Source organism: Amblyomma americanum, chromosome 11 (genome assembly GCF_052857255.1).
Source record: "Amblyomma americanum isolate KBUSLIRL-KWMA chromosome 11, ASM5285725v1, whole genome shotgun sequence".
In the NCBI taxonomy this organism is placed as follows: domain Eukaryota; kingdom Metazoa; phylum Arthropoda; class Arachnida; order Ixodida; family Ixodidae; genus Amblyomma; species Amblyomma americanum.
The window spans coordinates 20,662,283-20,684,162 of NC_135507.1; the positions used below are offsets into that span (position 1 = coordinate 20,662,283).

At 45.9% G+C, this 21,880-nt stretch overlaps 2 protein-coding genes across 2 annotated transcripts; one reads left to right on the forward strand and one right to left on the reverse strand.

Annotated features, from left to right (window-relative positions):
- Window positions 1-1,221: 1,221 nt before the first annotated feature.
- Window positions 1,222-15,689, reverse strand: Dbct (Dihydrolipoamide branched chain transacylase E2). Its single transcript, XM_077643746.1, has 10 exons — window positions 15,523-15,689; window positions 14,015-14,205; window positions 12,021-12,205; window positions 11,311-11,465; window positions 10,493-10,583; window positions 8,383-8,693; window positions 7,251-7,328; window positions 6,638-6,829; window positions 5,258-5,329; window positions 1,222-4,137 (listed from the first exon to the last, which is right to left on the reverse strand). The coding sequence occupies exons 1-10, from the start codon at window positions 15,601-15,603 to the stop codon at window positions 3,970-3,972; spliced, it is 1,524 nt and encodes a 507-aa protein (XP_077499872.1). The 5' UTR covers window positions 15,604-15,689; the 3' UTR covers window positions 1,222-3,969.
- Window positions 15,690-15,956: 267 nt separating this feature from the next.
- LOC144110690 (transmembrane protein 203) lies at window positions 15,957-17,100 on the forward strand. The gene has a single exon (XM_077643747.1). It carries the CDS (start codon window positions 16,149-16,151, stop codon window positions 16,551-16,553), a length of 405 nt encoding a protein of 134 aa, XP_077499873.1. The 5' UTR covers window positions 15,957-16,148; the 3' UTR covers window positions 16,554-17,100.
- The last annotated feature ends 4,780 nt before the right edge of the window (window positions 17,101-21,880 follow it).

Genomic DNA, 21,880 nt, shown 5'->3' on the forward strand with positions numbered 1-21,880 from the left:
CTGTGCCAGCTGTGACCACACTATCCCCACAAACTTCTTAATCTCATCCATTCACCTAACTTTGTGCCGAACTCTGCTGCATTCACGACATTCAGGATCGCGCAAAAGTAGGTACAAAGGCTGCTGCAGGCTTCCATGAAGGCTTCGCAGCAATTCCAGGGGTAGGAAACCCCAGTTATTTTTGTTTTCAGCTACTTCAGCGCACCTGGTGACTGAAGGAGACAAGAAGTCCAAAAAACTAATCACGGACATGTACACAGCGCGACAGGCTGCGGCAATGAGCGTATTGTCTGAGGCACCGGGAAATGAAACCACTTTGTTATCGCCGCCAGTGGTCCAAAGCCTGCTCAGGGATGCAGTTTGTTTTTCTCAGCTGGATACCTTTACCAAGACAACACAATAGAACGCTCCAGTTGGCTTTCCTCCGGCTGCTACGGGAGGAACTGGCGCCTACGTCTGGATTAGCTGGACAGTGGTATATATAACAAGTTTCCTACCCCTGGCAATGCTTCGTGACAACGGGCAGTCCTTTGCATGATGCGCTTGCAAACTGAGAAGTTGACGTGCCATAGTCACCAGAGAGCCTTCTAAGTGTAAATAATTCACTCTCTAACTGGCTAACACCGTCCAAGGTGCTCAGTAGCACTCTATGGTGCTACTGGTTCCTTATCACTATGGTGCTTTATCAGGGCTTCGAATTTGTAGTGTGCGTCCGCCTCACTGGCAGATTATTGCACTAAGAGAAGAGTACAAAGGTGACATCAACTCGGAGCCACATTACAGTTGGCACACCTGCCTTATGTTGAGGATACTCAGTGCCATAAAATAACGGGTGTTATTCGTAGCTAGGCGTTCGCTAAGTGGCCCCAACGGTACGACACCCAGCTGCGATGCAAGGCATTATACAAAGCACTTTTTCACTAGATTTGTGTCATGTTAAATTCATCACACAGCTGGTGAGACAGTACAGAGGGACTGCAGTTATTTTGACACCCTTCAACCTTAAGTATTCTTTTCCTTCTAAACTAATGGTTTGTTGAACCTCATGCTCTGTCCAGAGATCACATTTTAAGGTCACTCTTTCAACAGCCAGCCTCGTAGACAACAGCAATTTTCTATTTCGACTGTGTTTATCAGACAAATTCTGACGCAAAATACATTATTGTAGGAGGCCGACCACAGCATACTGATGTGTGAATTAGAACAAAAAAGTCAACAGTCTGAGACTCAGAAACAAGTTTTTCTTTTCTGGCGACCTGTACAGTATGGCTTTCTTCCAAATAAGGTTTCTGGCTAGTGCTCCAATGCGGGATGTTAACCAGTGGAGTACACATCTTGAGATTTCCGGTTTGAAGTGCAGTCAACACATTTATTTATACCACGGTCACTGAATGAGCTGCTGGCAGCGTTTTTCAGTGTCGTAAAGGGCAACCCCCACTCGTTCTCAGACATAATGTGGCACACAAGTTTTGCGGAGAAAAAGAAATGCTGTGTAAACCCGTGACTGCAGAAAGACCCCACAGTTTGACGCAATGAAAAAAGGCAAAGCCAAACAGCAGGAGGGTGGAGAAAAAAATGTCTGTACAAACAAAAGTTATCACAAGTTCGACTGCCCATATCACTAAGCTTAACAGTCCTTGTGTCCAGTTAACAGAAATTGTGCCCAGCCAACCATCACTAGAACACAAAATGCTCCCTTCATCCATGATGCTGGTATCCAGTACACGTTGTTCGATTGGATTCGCTTGAATGCTAAACTCCTTAGGGGTGTAAACAAAGGTTGGCCACCATGCCTACATATAAGAAAAGAAGAGAACTTAGTTGCAGTGTAATATAACAAACACAGCCAGAACTCTTAAGCGTATAATATACTTCCAAAGTAACTAAGCTACATTTTGCATGAAATTACATTTTGCATGACGCAGTAAAAGTATTTCACACACAGCCATCAGACGTGGTGTAGTCGACTTAATCTGCAACATGAACAAGGTAATCTCCTCACATGGTGCATGTAATGCCCAATATCTGCAACACCGATTTCGCTGGAGTAACAATACAGACTGAGCGTTTTTCAACTCAAATAAGCTGCAGAAGCTTTGCAGTCGCTCACACGAAAAATGTCACAGGTACACTGAAACCGTCGCAAAAAACTCCACAGCTCAGGTTGGGAGGCGTGCTAAAAAGGTGCATTAATGCAAAGAAAGCAGCTTCCTAATTTTATGAACAGAACCATGCTGAAGCTTGAACACCTGTGATTTTTACTGGCATTGGCAGCATTGGCACTGCCAAAACACAGAGAAATGATACCACAGCATGCTTCCCATTACTTTCTCTGAGAAAACATTTTATAAAAGCTTCAGTGCTATTTCAAAACACATAAAATTTAACGAGAAAACAAAAGCTAATACTATGTCCTTTTTCTCTAAAGTGCGGGGCATTTCAACATTCAAAAGCAAGCATCTGCATCCTTAATCGCGCAGCACATAGTTGCTGAACCCATTCCAGAGGTGTCCATAAAGAAAGGAAACCTGTCTTCAAAGTGTACGCTGTGGCAAGAAAACATTCTCAGCTGATGTCATCGACATACATACACTCTAAGCTCGAAGAGCTACGAGTAGCTCCTCCTGCCTGCACTTGGTACAAAACACACGACAGGGAGGACCTCATGGAAGTGACGAATTTTGTGCCTTGTGGCTTTACCAATGCCAATAATGCTGACGGATGATAAGGAACATGGGAATACTGGACCTGCAGAAGTCACCCATTGGAAAATGCAAGAGATTTTGTTTCTGGCCTCGGCAAAACCAAGTGAAACATCCAACTGCTTTAATCAGCCTCCTAACCTTAGCATCTGGCAAGAAGTCTCCTGCAAAAAAATTGAATGAACGCTGATTTGCATGTTGTATTTACTGAAAACTGAATGCTAGCAAGTGCTAGCCAGTAAGTGGCCACAAAATTAACATCTTTACATGGGCAGTCACAAAGTAATTGGGCTGTAGCTTCACTTGTATAAAATAAAACAGCAAGATATTTGCCATTACATCTACACAATAAAAATTACCACACCTCACAAAGCAGCTGCGAGTTTTGAGAGCTTGAAGAAGCAGCAGTAAGTTCAATGGCAACAGTGCACACAACAAACAATAAGACTGCTTTTTGTGGCACTGTTACTGGTAAATTAAGTGTGGCCCGCATGGAGCGTTTTTTGCCCCGCGAAATCGCATCGCGCGCCCGTTGCCCGCGCCGGCGTTGATGAATTCATTCCCGCATCGTCAGCAGCCGAGCGGCGCTTTTTTGCTGCCCAGTTGTGCGATGCGCGCCCCCATCCATACTGAAATCAGACGGATGTGCAGGAAGTGAAGTAAAGCCGCCGGCTCTCGCACGAAAAATGCTCGTGAGCGCGTGTCTCTCTGCCGGCGTGGATCCGTCCAGAATCACGTGATGCCCGCTCCGGCTCTCCTTGGCCCTCCTGCGCTGACCTCTCCCGGTGTCTGCGCGGCATCGGCGTTTTTTTCTGTTCCGCCAGTACCTGACGATTTGGCAAAAACGTCCTCTCCGGCGGCAAAAAAACGCTCCGCTTCCGTCGACGCTGACGGAAAAACGCTCCATGCGGGCCATGCTTGATTCCTCAAAGCAGCGACCCTTAAACTTGAAAGACTTTTTGTTACCAGCCTTCGCTGCTACCCACTGAACACAACGCTTGGTCACTGTCGTCTGCGGCCTTGTCCTTAGGAGAAGGCACGGTGCCCTGGCTTCCATGAGTGTGCACATGAAGGAGACGCATTAAGACATGCCTTGTTCACAAGCAGCCTAGCATCGTGGCAATGATGCCTCAACTCAAGCGCAGCTGCTGTGTGCAAGTGCTGCTCAGGTGATGACAGGACGCCGCACACAGTGCCGGCCAGCTGAAGTATGTTTCTCGATACTGCAGACAGCTGCAGACTGTACACATGTACACGCTGGCAATGTCTACTTGAGGTGGACCAACATGATTGCAGGCGTCTCCAGGTACATCTTCCACAGGTTCGAGAAGCGCGACATAGTTGCTCCATCGATGACCCTGTGGTCCGCAGACCAGCTGACTTGCATGATGTGGGCCTTGATTAGGTTGTCCTCAGCATCAAATCGTGGCAGCTTCTATAATATAAGAAAGGGTATTCTGCATTCAGCTCTCATATGACAACATTAATTGATCAAATGATCATATATCATCACCACTCCTAGAAAGAAACAATGTGACAGGACCCAGCACAGAGGTTAGGTGGCACAGGACATGTGCTATGTGTTACTCCACGCAATGTAAGGTGGCGCAGTTCACTTCAGGCTGCATACCTAGCTGACCCAGTGTGGCACTGTTCTACACTGGCTTACCAGAATAAAGGACAAAATATTAAGGTCCATCGCTGTGAATTAAGGTCCATCAGATGTGAACACTTGTCCTATTAACATCCCATCTCTTGATCGAGATAAAATAAATGCCAGGCGTGTGAAGAATTGCACATAGGAACCTATAATGTTTAGTTCTGTTTTAGCAACAACAGCTTTTTACTGCTTGGTAGATCTTCCGTTTAAGCACTCTCAGGTGGCATGTGTTAAAAGATGGAAAGCGGAGCTGGACGCCTGCCTTCGCACACCTAGATTCTCATGACAGGCACAGAAATTTCCGATCCATTTGTGCTAGGCGGTGCGCTGCAACCAATTGACTTTTCCTAAACTCAAGCCTCGTTTCAAACATGAAACCATTCAATAAGCACTAAAAAACCTCGACATGCACTGCACATAGGCAGGCTCCGAACAAATAGTGTCTCCACAAAAACACAAAAAGCAGCACATTTGTTACCACTGCATGATAAGGCCTTGAAAAGAAAGCAAACACAGCATGCCATTCAGCTGACAGCACAGAGATGTGCTTATTTGTGGCTTGTTCCATGCTAGGACTGTCACTGAGCCTGGCTGGTTTGACAGCAACTGAATCTAAAGCGTGGAAAAAAAGAGGATGACGTACTTTTGGCTTAACACTCTAGACACGCCTGGCTCAGACAAACTAGTAAGCTACAATGGAAGACATTATTTGAATCCTGGCAGATGAAACAAGCAGCATAAGCTACCACTATCAGGTTGTCGGTGTCCCATAAATAGCTGACTGCACTTCTGTAGCACCGTCAAGTGCCTTTTTGTTGTGGCGTCAGAGGCAGACTTGGCAAGTCACTTAACAGGAGTGAAAGAAAACAGCACCACCACCCCAACCCAAACGCACCTGAATCATTCCGATTGCTCCAATGCACACCATTGGTCTAGCAATGACCGGCTTGGCGTATGTTCCGCCAACCTGAAAAAAAGAAAAAGGACGAGGAAATGAATGAAGAGGGTAGTCTCGAATCTAGACTCATATTCTATTCAAATGAAAGACAAAGAAAAATTAAATATCCATCCAAGAGAGTGTGTTTGCTACTGCACTTTCATCTAGGCAAGAGAAGAGTACAGGTTAGTAGCTGCGGCTACCTCATTGCCAATAGCTACTTTAACTACTGCAAGTGCCGCGAGGCACTGATCCACATGGTGGCTTGCCAATGGTGTCAAGCAAGGCCATTAGACAATGGAAGCTGCAACATGTTAGAAAAATGTCCACAGCGTCCTGCCCCATACGGCAAGGCCAATGTACGTCACATCAAACACAAGACATGAGTGCAAACTGCGTAACAGTTTGCTCAAATACACTTAATGCTGATCAGGTCATAGCATTGCACCGAATAAACCATAACTAGTTCAAATTAAGTTAACAGCCTTAAAGCACAAGTCTTCCTTAACTCTAACCTCCAGAGAGTTGATATGGTACAGCAATGGGGTATGCAACTTGAAGGAGCAGAGACATCAAAATTTTTGGATGTGTGTTATTTTTTGGGATGGTGTGCAAGAAAATAGTCCACATGCATCATGACGTGGAGTTTACCTAGGCCAGTTGAATAGTTTATAATTGATTTTTTTTCTCATACAGTTTTGGTTTTGGTTCCTAAGGCCAAAAGATGGCTGTGATGTCACAGACAATATGAAATCACATCAGGCATGCAATAACTGCTATATAGTCGCTCATTGTTCATTTTTTATGATTCCAAACTTGGGCTAGCTTGCTATAAGTTGGTGTCAGAGACTAAGAAAGCAGCAATCATACTGCAGTTTTACGTATTTTTCTCAGCCTCAAAATGTTATGTAGGTCCCTCAGTGTTCCGTTAACTACATTTCCTGCACGCACAAGAGCCACTGGTGTTGGCTACCACCGAAGTTGTGGCTATCCTTGGCTTGTATAGATTTCATGAGCCTAAGACACGCATTACTGTTTGAAGCTTGGCTGATGCTAATGCTGTGAGACAAAATGTCGAATTGAAACCAATTCCTTCAATACTGTTACTCTCAGGTACGAAGAACAGACTTGAGTTGTGATATGCTATCGCAAGCAAAGAGGAGGGAATCAACTTGTGCAGGCGTGGACTGAAGAAAACAGATCCCAGATAATTTTTTAGGGTTGAAAAAGTGGCTTTTAAGAGAAGGAAGCCACAATTGGAGGAGATGAGACAGAGCCGCTAAGTGAAGGGCAGTTGGAGAAGAGGGGCTCCTGCATTGGCAGCGTATGGACACTTGCCGCGCCAATGTTGGACAGCGTGATGGTGGCACCAGTGAGGTCGTCCTGCTGCAGCTGCCCCGCAGCCCCCAGGCTCTGCAGGCGGTTCAGGTCGCCGGCAATCTCCAGGATGTTCTTGGACTCGACGTTCTTCACCACGGGAACCACCAGGCCATGGGGGGTGTCCATGGCAATGCCCACATTGTGGCAACCCTGTGCAAAGGAGAGGAGCAAGGGGCATCCAAAACACAGAAAAGACTTAAAGGGAAAAGTACTTGGCCTGTGATGCAAGTGAACTTGGGAAGCTAACAAACAGCCGCGGACACAAAATAGGAAGGAACATACAGAACCCACTACCGCTCTCAGCTTAATTAAAAAAAAAAAGTGGAAGAAAAACAACATGGGCACGGGTCCAAAGTGAACCCATGACCTTTGGACCTCACATGCATGCTTTTACAAGATGAAGCATGAAACAACACTGGCCATCTCTCCATATGGTTTCATAGCCGTTTAAACAAAATATGCAGATACATATATTCTCGTGGTGGCATAAGTGGGACCTGATCGATAGACAGCAAAAAAGGCTAACAGCAAGGCAAGCAACTCCAAGGCAAGAAGAAACAGAGTCTCTTACCTTAATTGTGATGTTCTCAACCTTGTCATCCACAAAGGAGTTGAGGATTGGATAGTCAAACAGCGATATAGACAGCGCCTGCACACAGAACAAATCAGCAATCCATTACTGCTTTAGATAACTCAACAGGACAGAAAAGAATTCTAGACCACAGCATTTAAAACAACAGTTATTACGGCTGTTCATGTGTGTAGTGGATTTTGGTGAAAGTGGGTAACTGTTGATGTGTTCTCAGCCTTTCCATGTTTATTTCTACTTCGTAGGTATCGAAGAAGATGTATTTTTTTCTGCTTTTTAAGGGACCACTGATGACATCTTCATACTATTATTGTTCTCAGTAAAAATAGATTCTCTGGCTCTTTCTGGCTGTGCGGATATTTTTCTGGCAGCAAAAGGTGCACTTATAGGCGAGAAAACCGCCCTTAAAAATTTTCCCGCCGGTCGATTCAGCCCTGTGATGTCCTTACTAAAAAAAAGTTGCCACTGTTTTGAAGTGAATGATGGTGCAACGTAGCCCCTGGGATCCATGCATAAAGATCAGTGTTTATGCACGCATTTTACTTGCACACACTGGCCAGTGATGACGCCTGTATTTTATTCTTTGACATTTTCTAACTTATGAAAGGCCCATTTTGAGAGAGAGTGGTCTCTTTGTCGTTAGAATACTGTCTTCAGAGCCCCTTTAATCCTCCGGACATCTCCGATTTGTAAAATGGATTCCTATTAATCTGAACTCACTTAGTAAAACTTGGTGCTGACATATTTGGTGACGCATTCTTTGAAAGTAAAGGTAGTGCTGTAAGGAACACCACGGGGCTAAAGGACGACATGACAAAGAACGCTTATACTTCTTTGTTGTGTCGTCTTTTCGCCCTGCGGTCTTCCTTATAGCATTACTTTTACTTTCAATGAGCACATTTAATTTTATTGAAACTGATGCTTTAGTCCGTCAACAGTCCGCCAATCTCAACCTCCTTGTAACTAATAACATAAAAACACACCAAGCTGCCATTGTTCCCCGTACCTTGGTGCTTAGCCACCTCCACCACTTGCAGTTAATGCCTGCTGTCAACACTTTCTCAAATTAATGACAAATGCCTGCAAATGGAAAGCATGAGTAGAGCAGACTGACCTTCAGAAAGAAGGGCATGAATGAGAGCCGGACGCCCATGCGGTCTGCGAGCGGCTTGAGGATCGGCCGCAGCTGGACGAGCCGCGTCACGTCCACCTCGTCGCAATAGCCAAAGTGTGGGATGACCAGGGACTGGGCCATGGTCTTGGCCATGGCCTTGCGGATGCCCTTCACAGGCTCCACACGGTCCTCGATGGCCCGCAAGGTCTTCACAGCCACCGGCTTGGCTGGGGCCGGAGCTGTAGCCGGTTTCGCAGCTGTCGGCTTCGGCGCGGCTGTGGGGGGCACTGCCTTCGCTGGTTCCGGTGCTTCTGCACAGCCAGACATCAACGAGCTGTGCGAACACTGATGCTAACCTCAGTGAAATGGCTTGCCTTGGGAAGGGTACGGAGCAATGACTATCCAAGAGGAACTGCAGAATGAGTCAGGTCAACATGAAGGATGGCAGCACATGGAGTATGCTCGTTAGATGTCATAACTGGTAACGTTGCAACAAATGTGTCTTATGAAGCTCCACATAACAGAAGCTGTGGAAAGTACAGTAAAGGGCACAGCTAATCAAGCTGAACCCCCGTCCTAAACTGCAATATGGCTGATGCCATGTAAATAGCAGTTGTGTTCACACCAGACCACTACCTAGAGGTTCAAAATGTTTTTTTTTTTTTTTGCTATGCACAGAAATTACGAGCTAAAAATGCAGCACAGACGCAGCACTATTCATAAAGATCACTTCTGTGATGACAATATACAGAGGTGAGAAAACCAATGCTTACATCTTGCATGGGTGGCTAGAAATCATCAATGTGCATTTTTTCTGTGCTCAGACAGCACAGCCTAACAAGTTATGAAGGTAACCCATGAATGGAATAGAGATAAGACACTGCGACAATGTGAAGAGTTTATCTAGTCGCTGCATAGCGTTACACATAAACCAGCAGAAAAACGATGAAATGGCTAGAGAAAGGAAGACACTGGACAACTAATGGACAAGTACTTGAATTAGCTGAAATAATATTCAATTTCACACCCAAAGAACACAAAAGCCAACCTAATCTTGCTTCTGCTGCTTTCTGATGCTTGTGCACAAAATGTTTTGGCTGTGGGAACCAATACTCTATCAATAAACACCAATAGTTGTGCACCAGTTGCCCTGTGCCTTCTTTTGTCTTGTGATTCCGTCATTTTCATGCTCATCCAGACAATAGACCAAGGAAAAGCCACGAGATGGGCGCAGAAACACCCCATGGAAAATCAAAGAAGCACTTAAGACTGAACATAGCCATGCTGTATTCGAAACAACAATTCAGCTGAAGATGGACAATTAATGAACATGTCACACTGTTCCTTATGTTAGTGAAGTGTTGGGTTGTGCCATTGTGCAGATTTGCAACGATAGCAGCCCCTTTACAAATGCAAACTAGCCCCCATCGTTTAGTGCATTTGTGATCAAGTCCTTCAGAGAAGTGAATGCACTCGCTGACACTTGCAAGCTTCCAAAGGGTGGCACGACCCAAAAAATTGGATCCATCAGGAAGCTACATCAGGAAGCAGAAAACATATGCATCTGTAAATGAGGATATGAGCACATAGAGATCGTCTACAAGAGGTGCTTCACAACGTCGTATGTGCTGTGCATGCTCTTTCATCTTTCTAAGACAGGGCACGGTAGGAGGAAGTAGCCGATTAGCTGAGTCAGGATTTTCTGCCACAGTTAGCATCATGCATTCACACTATGGACTGAGCTAGCATATTCTTTATTTATGAACAGATGTGCACCAAATGTGCACTTTTTGTGTATATTTGATTTTTGATATGCAAATTCCAAGCAGCAAACATTTCTGCCCTGGGACAAATAGTATCTGTTTACTAAGAAGAGTACTACTAAGCCATTTTTTCAGAGGAAACTTAGCCACGGAACAGCCTAACTTGTGGAAAACTTACCATGTAGAAACGATATAAATAGCCCAACATAAGCAACAACAGATTAATGAATATTCTGGGCCCATGTGAAATAAAGCCAGCTTCTCACAATGCAATCCGAACCAGCACATCGAACCTGGTGACCCAACCAAAGGGCAACCCACACCAACAGCCAAACATAATGACTCACTTGGAGCCTGCTTCAGTTCAATATAACGCAGGACATCTTCCTTCAAGATACGGCCATCCTTGCCAGTGCCCTTTACGTCCGAGAGGCGTATCTGCACAGAGGGAGGAGAAGATGACACTGCTTCAAAACTGTCCACACTCACAGCAACTGCGTTCTCCTCATGTATATCAGTGCAAATATTGCAAGACTTTAAGGGCAAATCTCTGTCAAGAACCGGTGGAGTTTAAAATGGGGAGCACCATACCCAAGCTTGACTTTCGAAGTCAAAGCTAAGGTGAAATTTCACACTAACACAAATGGTACATAAGGGCTGTGAGTTGTCCGTAAGAAGACCACGCTGAAATGCATAGCCTCATCCAGTTTGTGCTGAAATTGGCGGAACTTCGATGCAATAAAGGCAGCAATATGAAAATCGATGCCGAAATAACACTCCTTTAAGATTGCTGACTGAGATTCACTAAAACACTAGGAACTTACAAGAGCAAAGGCTGATAGATTCATTAAGAATGCCATCAGCTTCCATAAGAAAGTGAAAATACACTGACCAGTAAACTGTAATTCATGTGGCAGAAGCTTAGAGCATTCAAGCAGGCTCCCGCAGATCAAATGACAACTTAGCAGATTGGCAGTTGATCTAACTCAACGTGAGAGCACAGGCAGAATTTCTTTCATCGTAGACAACCACAGTGAAGCAGTTAAGAGAACAAGAACATGTAAAAGTGCCAGTTTCCATATTTGGTAGCCAGTTTTTATGCTCAGTATGTCACAGCAGTGAGCATCATGTGGTCCAACACACACAAGAGAGGCCTTCCACTCACGTTGTTCTCCATGGCAATCCGTCGAACTGCTGGCGTTGTGAGCACCTTGTCACCGAAAGCACCACCAGATTCACCGACCACGGACTCCAAGGACTGCCCCTCAACATTTTGTGATCCAATGTCCTGGTCCTGAACTTCATCGTCATCCGAAGAACCTGGCCACAAGTGAGGCGTTCAAGCAAAGCTCAAGTTAGAGCCACTAGGACACTGTTGTCAACTGTTAATAAACTCAGCCCTAAAAAACGTGTCGATGACTATACGTGACCCACGTCTGCTGCCAAAGAGGTGCGGGAATGTTTTGGTCGGGCCTTTTCCAGTTTCTTTCAATGCCTCACCATATCAGAATGTCCTTTACTGTGCTACGGAAGGTTAAATTACACCGTTATCCAGTTTCCTTGCTAGAGAAGATACAAAAGTATGCTCACAAATGCAGCATTGAAAAAGAAATGGATGAAGCAGGAATTCATGCGTATCTTATTGGCTGGCTGACACTCAGTTGATTTTTGAACTGACCACTTGTGAACGCAAACATAAAAAAGATGCCAACTGCACAATCTGTGCCAGACCCGGACGTTTACTGCAAGTACAATGTGCAGATTTCCTTCCACAGGGAAGTAACACAAGACCCAGTTTTGGCAATTCTTGTCTGCAACAGCACACATTTGGTGGACGCAATGGAAAGTTCTGGAGGAAAACTGAAAGTAGCTCACTGAGTGAGTCGTCGTCCACTTCAATGTCAACAAGAGGTGAGCCAACTTTGCATGTGTCATCAACATCGTGGTACAGCTTCGTGATTCGCCCATCATATCGGCTAGTTATCGTCACCGATGCCTTGTCGCTCTGCACTTCACAGATGCTGTCAAACTGGTTCACTGTGTCGCCTTGTTTGACATACCTGGAGAAGATGCCACAAAGTGGACCGGTTAGTACAAAATTAAGAAGGGATTGTCAGTATAGAGGAAGTGGGGACCTTTCATCATGTGCACCGTCTCGGTGCACTTGCGAAAGCAGAAAAGCAGCCCTTCAGCAGTTGTGAACGTGAAGCGAGACAGCCTTGTTATCAGGAATAATTGCTGTTCTGCGGCATGTCCCGGTAGTCTCTGGTGTCTATCCAATGTATCAGGTATAGAAAAAAAATGGGGCAAATGCCCTGGTGTTTGCATGGTGTGCATCTGCCAGCCAGAAGCCAATGGGAGAGTGGGGGGTTAGCTACTCTTTCAAGTCTAGCCAAGGTATGAAAATATAGGTCCCCTCCCTATCCTTTACTACATTCTTCCAAGATCCGCTTTATAGGCACTAAAACCTATGCAGACCATGATTAGTTAGCGTTGGCTAAGCTTACGTATTCAGTTGATGTACCTTTATTTGGCGGCGTCGAAAGCGCTTGGTATATGTGTTTACAGCTCCATTGGAAATAAAATGTTGTGGAGGAGAGGCAAAGATGTCTTCCAAATTTTAATCCGACTCTACAAGGATACAGCCCGCAGTAAAAGTGGGAGCGCAGCTGCGATTCCGCTGCGAGCATCAGTTTTTGATTGTTCCGGACAGAGTTCACGATGCACAAGTATGGTGGCCACAATGGTGCCAGAACACATCGGCAGAAGATTAAGTGCAGCAATGTTGTCCTAGACCTTCATTTTGGTAAGCCAGCTTGTTTGCATGCCACAGTTGCAGTCAAGGTCGCCTGCGGCTATACTGAAGCAGTGGCTATAATGAATAGACGACTGGACTCGGCCGATTTCGGTGTAACGAGGTTAAACCATACCACTGCATGAATGAAATAGGAATAAAACATTTCTGCTATGGACAACCACTTTTAATGCTCTGCCTCGTTTCCAACACCTTAAAAATGCGTGTTCAAGGAATCGCCAAACCAGATTAGTCTCAACAACAAAAAAAAAGATTCCTTTCTGCTTTCCTACCCAACGCTGCCAACCCTGGTGTACAGGATGAATATTTTTTGCTTCCTCTCAAGAAAGGCATGGGTAATAAATGCCAGAGGGCAACATTAAAGGCACACCAAGAACAAATAGAAGTTGGCCTGTATCAATAGCTTACTGCATTCTAATGGCAAGCAGACCACTTCCACCAAAAATGCAACTTCTATAACATACAAAAGACCTGAAAACGAAACACACGTGTTGCTACCACCGCCTAATTTTGCAATTTAAATAGTGCATTGACACATAATTTTTGGATTGATCCCAGAGATGCACTATGTCACCATTCACTTCAAAAGGGTGGTCATTGAGTCCTTTTCGGCATAGGTGCCATGAGTTTGACTTGAGTGTCTGTAAGCTTTTTAAATGCAGTTTTCTTAGCAATAATCGCGTCTTTTGCTGCCAAACAAATGTCAGCATACCCGGAAAGAGCCAAAGAATCATTTTTTCACGGACAACAATATTTGGATCGAGCTGTCCTCATCGTCGCTTTTACTTCTGTCATGCCTATGTGTACTATCGGCCACAAGAGGAATCAGAATAGGAAAGTAATTTTAAATATTCTTAACAGAATGACCAAACATAAAAAAATAGAAGACGACAGGCAAGGAATGTTTCCGAAATGTTCTTGCTTCTACAGGGAGGTCGGTTTCAAGCAGTAAAATTTCAAAGCTGCTCTGGTTACATCTGCAGCCAATAGTACGCAGTTGCAGTGACACAGTCAAAGTGATCAGAAAAGAGGAAAATGAATAGATGACACCAACCATTCTTTGATTGTAACCTCGCTGATGCCCTCGCCAATGTCAGAAAGCTTAAATGCCACGACCTCTTGCAGCCACGAACTGGTGTGCAGGGCACGTGTTGACGAGGCCAGGTGAGACCGCACACGCGGCACCGCCAGTCGACGCGGGACACAGCTTGCTGCTCGAGGAGTGTGCAAATTCCGTCTAGAGTGCTGCAGAGGTGCCAGCATGTTAGTGGCTGTCTCCAATGTGTAGCAATGGCAAAAACGGCATGCATAATGTAAAATGAAAATGTACTAAACCTATTCCAGTAGAACAGATGAGCAAAACCCTCCGGAATTATCACTATCACCATTAACACTAACCAGTGCAGTACAATGACCTCTTTTACTGGTCCCAATTAGACATTTCCTGTAATGGCAGCAACATCCTTACCCAGAAAGCTTCCCAATTGTATATTACCGCCTAACTCTCCACTGCCTGCAATAACATTTCCCTTCCCTTGGCATATGCTCTCTTGATTTAAAAGAACAGCTTTGCTTTTGGGAAATATTTCATTTACTCGCACTAACACCTGGAAACAAAACAGTTTATTGACCCGAGGTACGACATCCACATGACATTGACAAGTAGTTTTTCTTTTATCATTCTGATGTTTTGGCTGACGCATTTGGACTATTTTGTGCTATTCGATCATAGCATCATGAGTTGAGTTAAACAATAACTTTGACGTGCAAGCATTTCAAAAGCACATTTAATACACGGACGTTCCCAAGACGCACGTCATAGCTGGACACAAAGCGCGGCCGGATTTAAGATTCCTGCCTTCTCTGTCATCAAACCTACGCATCGGTGGAAGAAAGATGTAAACATTACGAACAACAGCATCACTAATGTTTTCAAGCGGCACGGACAAATGAAAGCTTTGGTTAGAACAAGCTCCGCACTTAGTGCGCCAGTTAAAACTGGCATTATCAGGGACAGGTTAGCGAAACAACGCGGACCCAACATTTGAGTTTATTTCTAAAGTCCTTTGAAATAAACACGGACCACATTTTCAAAGGCAGCACTATGATCAACACGTGCGATATGCACCACGAAAAATAGCGTAGACCACTGAATCAACAAGCGAAACTGTGCGACATTTTTGCACTTGGTAAATAAATTTTACGGCACGTAGAAGTTCGTGCACTTCGGTCAACAAGCTAGAGAGATGTTGCCCAAATATAGCGTACGCGAAAGCTTGCGTCCATAAATAATCAGTCGCCGGCAACTCCTGTCAGTTTGCGACGTTCAGTTCGCGCGAGAAAAGGCCATCGAACGCGCCAAAACAAATGTGGCCGATAAGAAGCGCGGCTACGGTGGCGTGATTATCCGTAGCGCGTGAGACCAGCTACCAAGGAAAGCAGCAGATGTTACGCCGGACAGCTCGTCAATCGCTTCAGGCGATTGCACTGCTTGCGCTCCCATATTCCCCTCATCGCTGTCGCGTAAGCTTTAAACTTTCACAGAATAAATAAGCAGGTCACCCATTTTGACGCCTGGTGCCGGAATTCGCGGGGAACGATCTTGAAGTCCCTGGGAATCAGCCGGAATAAGACCGCTGCCATGCTCGCGGTGGTAAGCGCAGCACTTCTGTTATACGGCGGCGGCCAACACGCCACCACTCGCCGTGTGTACCGTCTGCATCGGCGCGGACACAAACCGGCTTGTTTACTTGTTTCAATGTCAATGCGAAAGTAAATTGTCAACGAACTAGAAGTTTTTCAATCTGCGATTATAAAATCAAACAGAAGTTTCTGGAAAACGGGCAAGGTTTCACTATAAGTTAATTTGGTTCCACAGTTATTTCTGCATTTTTTTTTCTGTCGTTTGAAAGGTTTCTTTCGCCGTTTTGGCTCTGCTTGGCTAGGATACTCCGTCGTCTATCCAAATCCAGTAACGAAGCCGCCTCAACAAGATAAACAAATCATGTGCCTCATCAGGAACGGACGAGAAATGCGAGCTCTGCCGCGACTTCCGCCAGACTTTTTCCGTTCTAATGTGACGACGAGGTAACTCTACCCTCCGTAAAGGAATGCCGCTTCTGCTACTGAAGAGGTACAGGATCGCCTCCGACTCTCGTCGCTGAGAAACCAAGAGACGCCTCATCGCCATGTTCAAGCTGAAGGAGTTGGCCCGGTGGCTGGGCATGACGGTGTTCGAGATGTTCGTGCACCTCATCTCCATCACCCTCTTCTCGGTCATGGTCGTCCTGAAGCTGGACAGGGCCTTCGACGTGTCTTGGTGGACGGTGTTTGTATCGCTGTTCATATGCGACGGTTTGAACGCCTACTTCTGCGTCATTGTGTTCATACGACAGTACATCGAAGGCGTCTACAAGGCGGGCGCGTTTCGGGCCTTGTGGAGCTTCATGCAACTGCTGCTTATGTTCCTATTCAAGCTGCTGCTGTGCCTCAAAGCCGAAGGGCAGAAGAGTGGCCTCGTCTACTCGGAAGTGTTTGCGCCGCTATTCATCCTCCTCATGCTTGTCATGGTGCGTGCCTGTCATCTGCACTGACGGTGCCTGTCAGACTCTTGGACGGCGCCGAATCGGAGGTCGCGTTCGGCTGTGGCTGTGCCTCTGCTTTATTTTCGGCGCCTATTGTTTCTGTCTGTACATAGCACCCAAACGTACTTTTGTTTTTGCTTCGTCAAATTAATTTATTTCGTCAGTTGGGCCCTATTGTTCCATGTTTCAAAGTAAGTCTTGGAACGCTAATGAAGTGAGTGCTTGATAATAAGCTGTTTTTTTTTTAATTGGCTCGCCTACTTACAACGGAAAAGCAGTGCTGTGTTAATGAGCCTAAGGCAGTGTACATAGTCCCTTTATCTGCACTGACAGCTGCAAAGCCATGGTCAGAATGTGCTGCCTAATATGGGGAAGGTGTGTTTCCTTGAAGAGAACTATAAGTCACCTTTTTATTGTGCATAAAGACGATTTATTCCAGTTAATGCCTGTATTAGTCGAAGGCATGTGCCAACCACTGCACTCGAAAAGAACTAAGGCTCTGACACTTGCATCCAATAAAACCTTTTTTTTTCGTATGGCACATGTTTTCAACAAAGGGTTTTGGTGTTTGTACATTTCTGCAGCTCCTGCAAATCGTTTTCAGATCTCCATCTGCATTACAGGGGGTCTTTCATGAACTTTGAACCTCGTCTACTACTTTATCGTGGATGATTGTAAGCTACATACCGCAGCGGTGGCCGAGTGGTTGAGCATCCGCCTCGCATGCGGGAGGTGCGGGGTTCGATCCCCAGTGCCTCCGGGTACCCACCGGTGATAAAATGGGTACAAGCTTTCCCTTGGCCTGCTGCTCGGTTAGTAACGGCTGATATGCTTGGAAAATGGGTTTTTGACTCAACTTTGAGTACTCAGAAAATACCTTGTGCCATGGCGTTCCTTGGCCAAGACGCCCTTGCGCCATAAAAATATGTTATCGTCATCATCATTGTAAGCTACTTATATCAGTATCGGCTCTCTCTCTTATATATGAGGCTTATTACTTGCAAATTTTCTGCATCGACAAATCGCCTCTTTAGTGCTCGTCAGTATGCAACAGCCTAATCTCTCCTACCCATTGGGACCTTTGGTGTTTCGTATCACACCCTGCACTAACTAGCTTGCTAGATTGGTGCATTAGCCCGTGAAAATTTTAAAGCTGTCGCATGGAAGCACCTACACAATGTCTGATGACACTGAGTGAAGATGGTAGGCGTCCAACAAATACATAAAATATCGTTAGACATGAAGCAACCTTTTTTTCCCTACAGCAGCTGTAAAGAGCTAGCTTTGCTTCCTGCATGGCGCTCTGCACAGCACTTTCAACTAAGACACCAAAAAATGCCAACAATGTGCAATTTAGTTTGGATGTAATGGATCATATAAATCAGCTAGCCCTCACGCATTATTATTCCTTTTTTATAAGCATTGGCTGGCTGTACTGGTATGCCATGCATTGTTGTTTCTAAGCTCTTATGAAATTGACTAAGGAAGATATCAGCATGCAGTGCAGGAATGGCACATAGGATGGATAGAAAAAAATGATGTGTCATGGTTTGGTGCACCTAGTATGATGTGTTCCGGTGTGTCGGTCATCAGAGTTAAACACGTTTGTGGCATCTTCTCGGTGATCCCAAAGAGAGAACAAACTGTTGTGCTGTACGAATTGAATTCAAACATATGTTCGTCTAGGTTGTATTGGTGCTAGTCATCCGTTGTTGTTTGGTTCGGTTTTATGTGGGTTTAACGTCCCAAAGTGACTCATGCTATGAGAGACACCGTAGTGAAGGGCTCCGGAAATTTCGACCACCTTAGGTTCTTCAACGTGCACTGACATCGCACAGCACACGGGCCTCTAGAATTTCGCCTCCATCAAAATTCAGCCACCGCGGCTGGGATCGAACCAGCGTCCTTGAGGCCAGCAACCGAGCGCCATAACCACTCGGCCACCGCAGCGGCTAAACATCCGTTGTTGTGTCTGCACTACCTTCCGCTTCCGTTATGATAGCATTGTGGTAACGTCGTTGTCTGGAATTATACACCACAATGCTATCAGTTGGCTTGCCTCAAAAGAAGAGTCCAGTAGTGCAGAGCAGCAGTTGGAGGGTTCTACATCAACATGTTAAGCGTACCCTGGACGAATGAGACAACAGGCCTTACCTGAGCAGAGATGCTAAGAAGAGTCCTATTATAACTGGGAAAAGGAACAAGAATAAGAATGATTTGTTGTCCACCTATTAGGCAGGAACTATTTCCTTAAAGGAGTATAGACACCCAAGTTTGGTCGCATGTTTGTTCTCTACAATGATGCGGAAGACACTACTAAGCATGAATCACCTTGTGGTATTCACGTGCGGCCGCTAAATAATTTTTTAACATATTTTTCTGTCATGCTGTTTCGGTTTCAACAGCCGAACGATGGCTTTAAAGTCGGAGTGTGGTTTTATGTCACGTGAGGCATCTAAAAACGTCGATGTAATTGGTGCTTTATCATTTTTATCCTCTACAGTGCTGAAGCCAGCCGTCTTCATTAGCTGGGATGGCAACAAATGTGAAAGCAGCAGTTATATTGCAGTTTTTTTCATGCCTCACATGACGTGTGACCTCACTTTGATGTCAGTCATCTTTCAGCTCCTGAAACCAAAACAGATGTGGTTCAAACCCTACAGTCAAACCTCACTATACCGAAATAATGGATATAATTTATAAACACTTGAACCTTGTTATAACGAAGTTGAAGGGGCCCGACGACTACTTCGTTTTAGCCATAGCTTCATTATAGCCCGTGTTGACCAAGCTTCCAAGGGAAGTCATCATTCCTTCATTATATCCACTATTTCTCTATAAGCCATTTCATTATAACGAGGTTCATATTAAGGGAATAGCCATTCTCCTTGGAAGCTCTCATATATAAGCCCATGTTTTTGATATCTCGCTTTATCTGAGTAAAATTTCCCGACAAACGGATATAACGGACCTCAAATGAAGCCAACTGCAGCCATTTCATGCTGAGTTTGCCGATTTGCAACGACTCTGAGCACTACCGTACCCATTCGATGCGGCAGATTTAAACTATTTCGCATACACCAGCAGTATCGAGCACCGCGCAACATATTCCCTGGACGATTCGTTGGCATCGGTGTGTAGTTTGACGCCTCTTTCATGGGGAAATCTCCTGCAACACCTGCTCACCGTCTTAGTGGAGGAACCTTACCTCCATCTCCATGAAGAACATATTCTCTGGGCGATTCGTTGGCATCGGCGCGTAGTTTGACGCCAGCATTCCTTCTTTGCGGGCAGGTACGCGCCCCGCGGCGCTAACTGCACCTGGACCATCCTTCTTCCACTGCCTCGACAGAGTAGGCAAGGTCAATGCAGTTCCCTCGTTCGGCAACCACCTCGCTGCACACGGCCCGCTGCGAGTGCGCCCTGCCTCTCGGATGCCGTGTGCAGTTTCCCATTCCACAGCGTGATCGCATAGTCAAAATCGAGTCCGTTTGGTTTACTTGACAGTATCCGCAAAACGATTCCAGGTGCAGCTGTTGCTGAGTCTAGCCATCAGTTTGGCGTATTCATTCTAAGCAAAAGGCAGCTTTCCTATCGGGAGGTGCGGCCCAACCGGAGGTCTCGTCCGGGGAACACAACCAGAACGAATACTCGCGACGAAGTTTCACCCCACCCTCTTCTCTTCGCGCCCTACAACTACGTTTTGGAATGACCAAACCCAAACTGCAGGTCCCACGTATTCACTTCCCCGCCTCTACCTCCTGCAACCAACACCACGTACGCAACGTCGCTCTCGCCACATACCCACGTGGGAGGACTTGGTTGGTCACCTCGGCAAAACGCCTCTTCATGGGGAAATCTGCAACACCTGCTCATCGTCTTAGGGGAGGAACCTTAACTCCCTCTCCATGAAGAACACGGGCCCGAGTATGGGTCGTTTAAATAAATGTTTTTTTTTCTCTACATACTCTGAAAGACTACAGTTATGGCTCCGTTTTCTCTCGCGCGCTCCACTGCGCGCGCTCTTTAATGCTGCCGAGTCGCTGAATTCACTAGTGGAGCGACCACCATTAAGAAAACCTTGGAAACACGGGCCCGCGCCAGTTCCCTCCACTGCTTCAAGTGACCTCGACAACCGTCTCGATTGGCATAGCATTCGGAAGCAACCTGCGGGATGTCTGTCATCCACGACATTGCACATGAAGAGCTGCGTCGCCTGTTACCATCTTCCAACCAGCCTCAAGCCTCGCAGAAATCATCCGCGAAGAAATGCAGCATGTGCTTGGCTCCCCGTCATCGACGCCTTCAGCGGAAGCGCTAGCCGTGACCTACGCCGCTGCAGTACGCATTCCTCAGCCCCAATGCCCCTAAGTCCTCCTCTTCGACGTGAACCATCTGTTCCAGAACGGCGCCCCGCGCCCACCTAGCCTGCGAGTGACGCCCAAGTCCCACGAGACGCGACGTCTGGAGGAAGAGTGAGGAATCGGAATTGTGAGAAGCGTAGCCCATTTCCGCAATGACCAAGCTGAAGTGCTGCTGACATACTTCGGCGAAGAATACCGACACCTCAGGTACAACGACGGCATTTGAAAACGGTTCGAGTCTGGATCCTTTTAAGCCCCCACAGGTTATAGTTTATTACGAACGAGGAGTATAACCCCGCATGCCTAAATTGCCAGGAATTGGCAATCGAAGATCACATATTATGGGGATCGATGTGAGGTCAAGCCTCCACCTCGTATACTCCTGCCAGCTCCTTCCGAAGAAAATTGGAATCAACTGCTGCTGAAGAAGGAGAAGACAACACAGCAAGATCTTGTTACGAGGCATTTGAGGTCACCCCTTTGTGGCGTTCACACTGAGGTACAGTCGCCCACGATCTGCAAATTTTCGGTAATAAAGTTGTTCGTGCCTGCAGAAGTGAGTGCCTTCTTTGGAAATGTTAGACCAACTTTAGGACATGCAAGACGTGTTAAGGAAAGTTTTAAGGGCAGAACAATGTAGACAAGTTAGATTGCTGTAGGACTGGTTAAGCTTGGCGTGCCTAAGTGAAGTTCAGCGCCCGTCCTCTGTACTTCTTTCTTTTGTTTCTGTGTCCTCGTTTTTGTGGCGCTGAAAAAACTTCGTCGAGAAACCGTGCTTCACCAACTATCCCCACGACGTGTTTCGTTAAGTGAACTTTTTTCCTCTGTGGGCCCTTTATTTTATGTTTCACCCATCAAGCCTGACGCTTTGAAGATCGTGAGCGCAACAGCAGTCACCGGTGACCTGCAGAGCGAGATACATCGCCTTCTGCCTCAGGAAAGGACTTGTGCCTGCAGAAGTTGTTGCTCTCT

What these genes read in the sequence shown, in the direction of transcription:
- Dbct (XM_077643746.1), bottom strand. Translation starts at nt 15,603, where the DNA reads ATGGCAGCGGTCTTATTCCGGCTGATTCCCAGGGACTTCAAGATCGTT. An exon ending in GGCACCAGGCGTCAAAATGG is followed by an intron (nt 14,206 to 15,522) that starts GTGACCTGCTTA and finishes GCACCTCTGCAG; the next exon opens with CACTCTAGACGGAATTTGCA. An exon ending in CGCTGTCCAACATTGGCGCG is followed by an intron (nt 5,330 to 6,637) that starts GCAAGTGTCCAT and finishes TCTTTTTTTCAG; the next exon opens with GTTGGCGGAACATACGCCAA.
- LOC144110690 (XM_077643747.1), top strand. Translation starts at nt 16,149, where the DNA reads ATGTTCAAGCTGAAGGAGTTGGCCCGGTGGCTGGGCATGACGGTGTTC.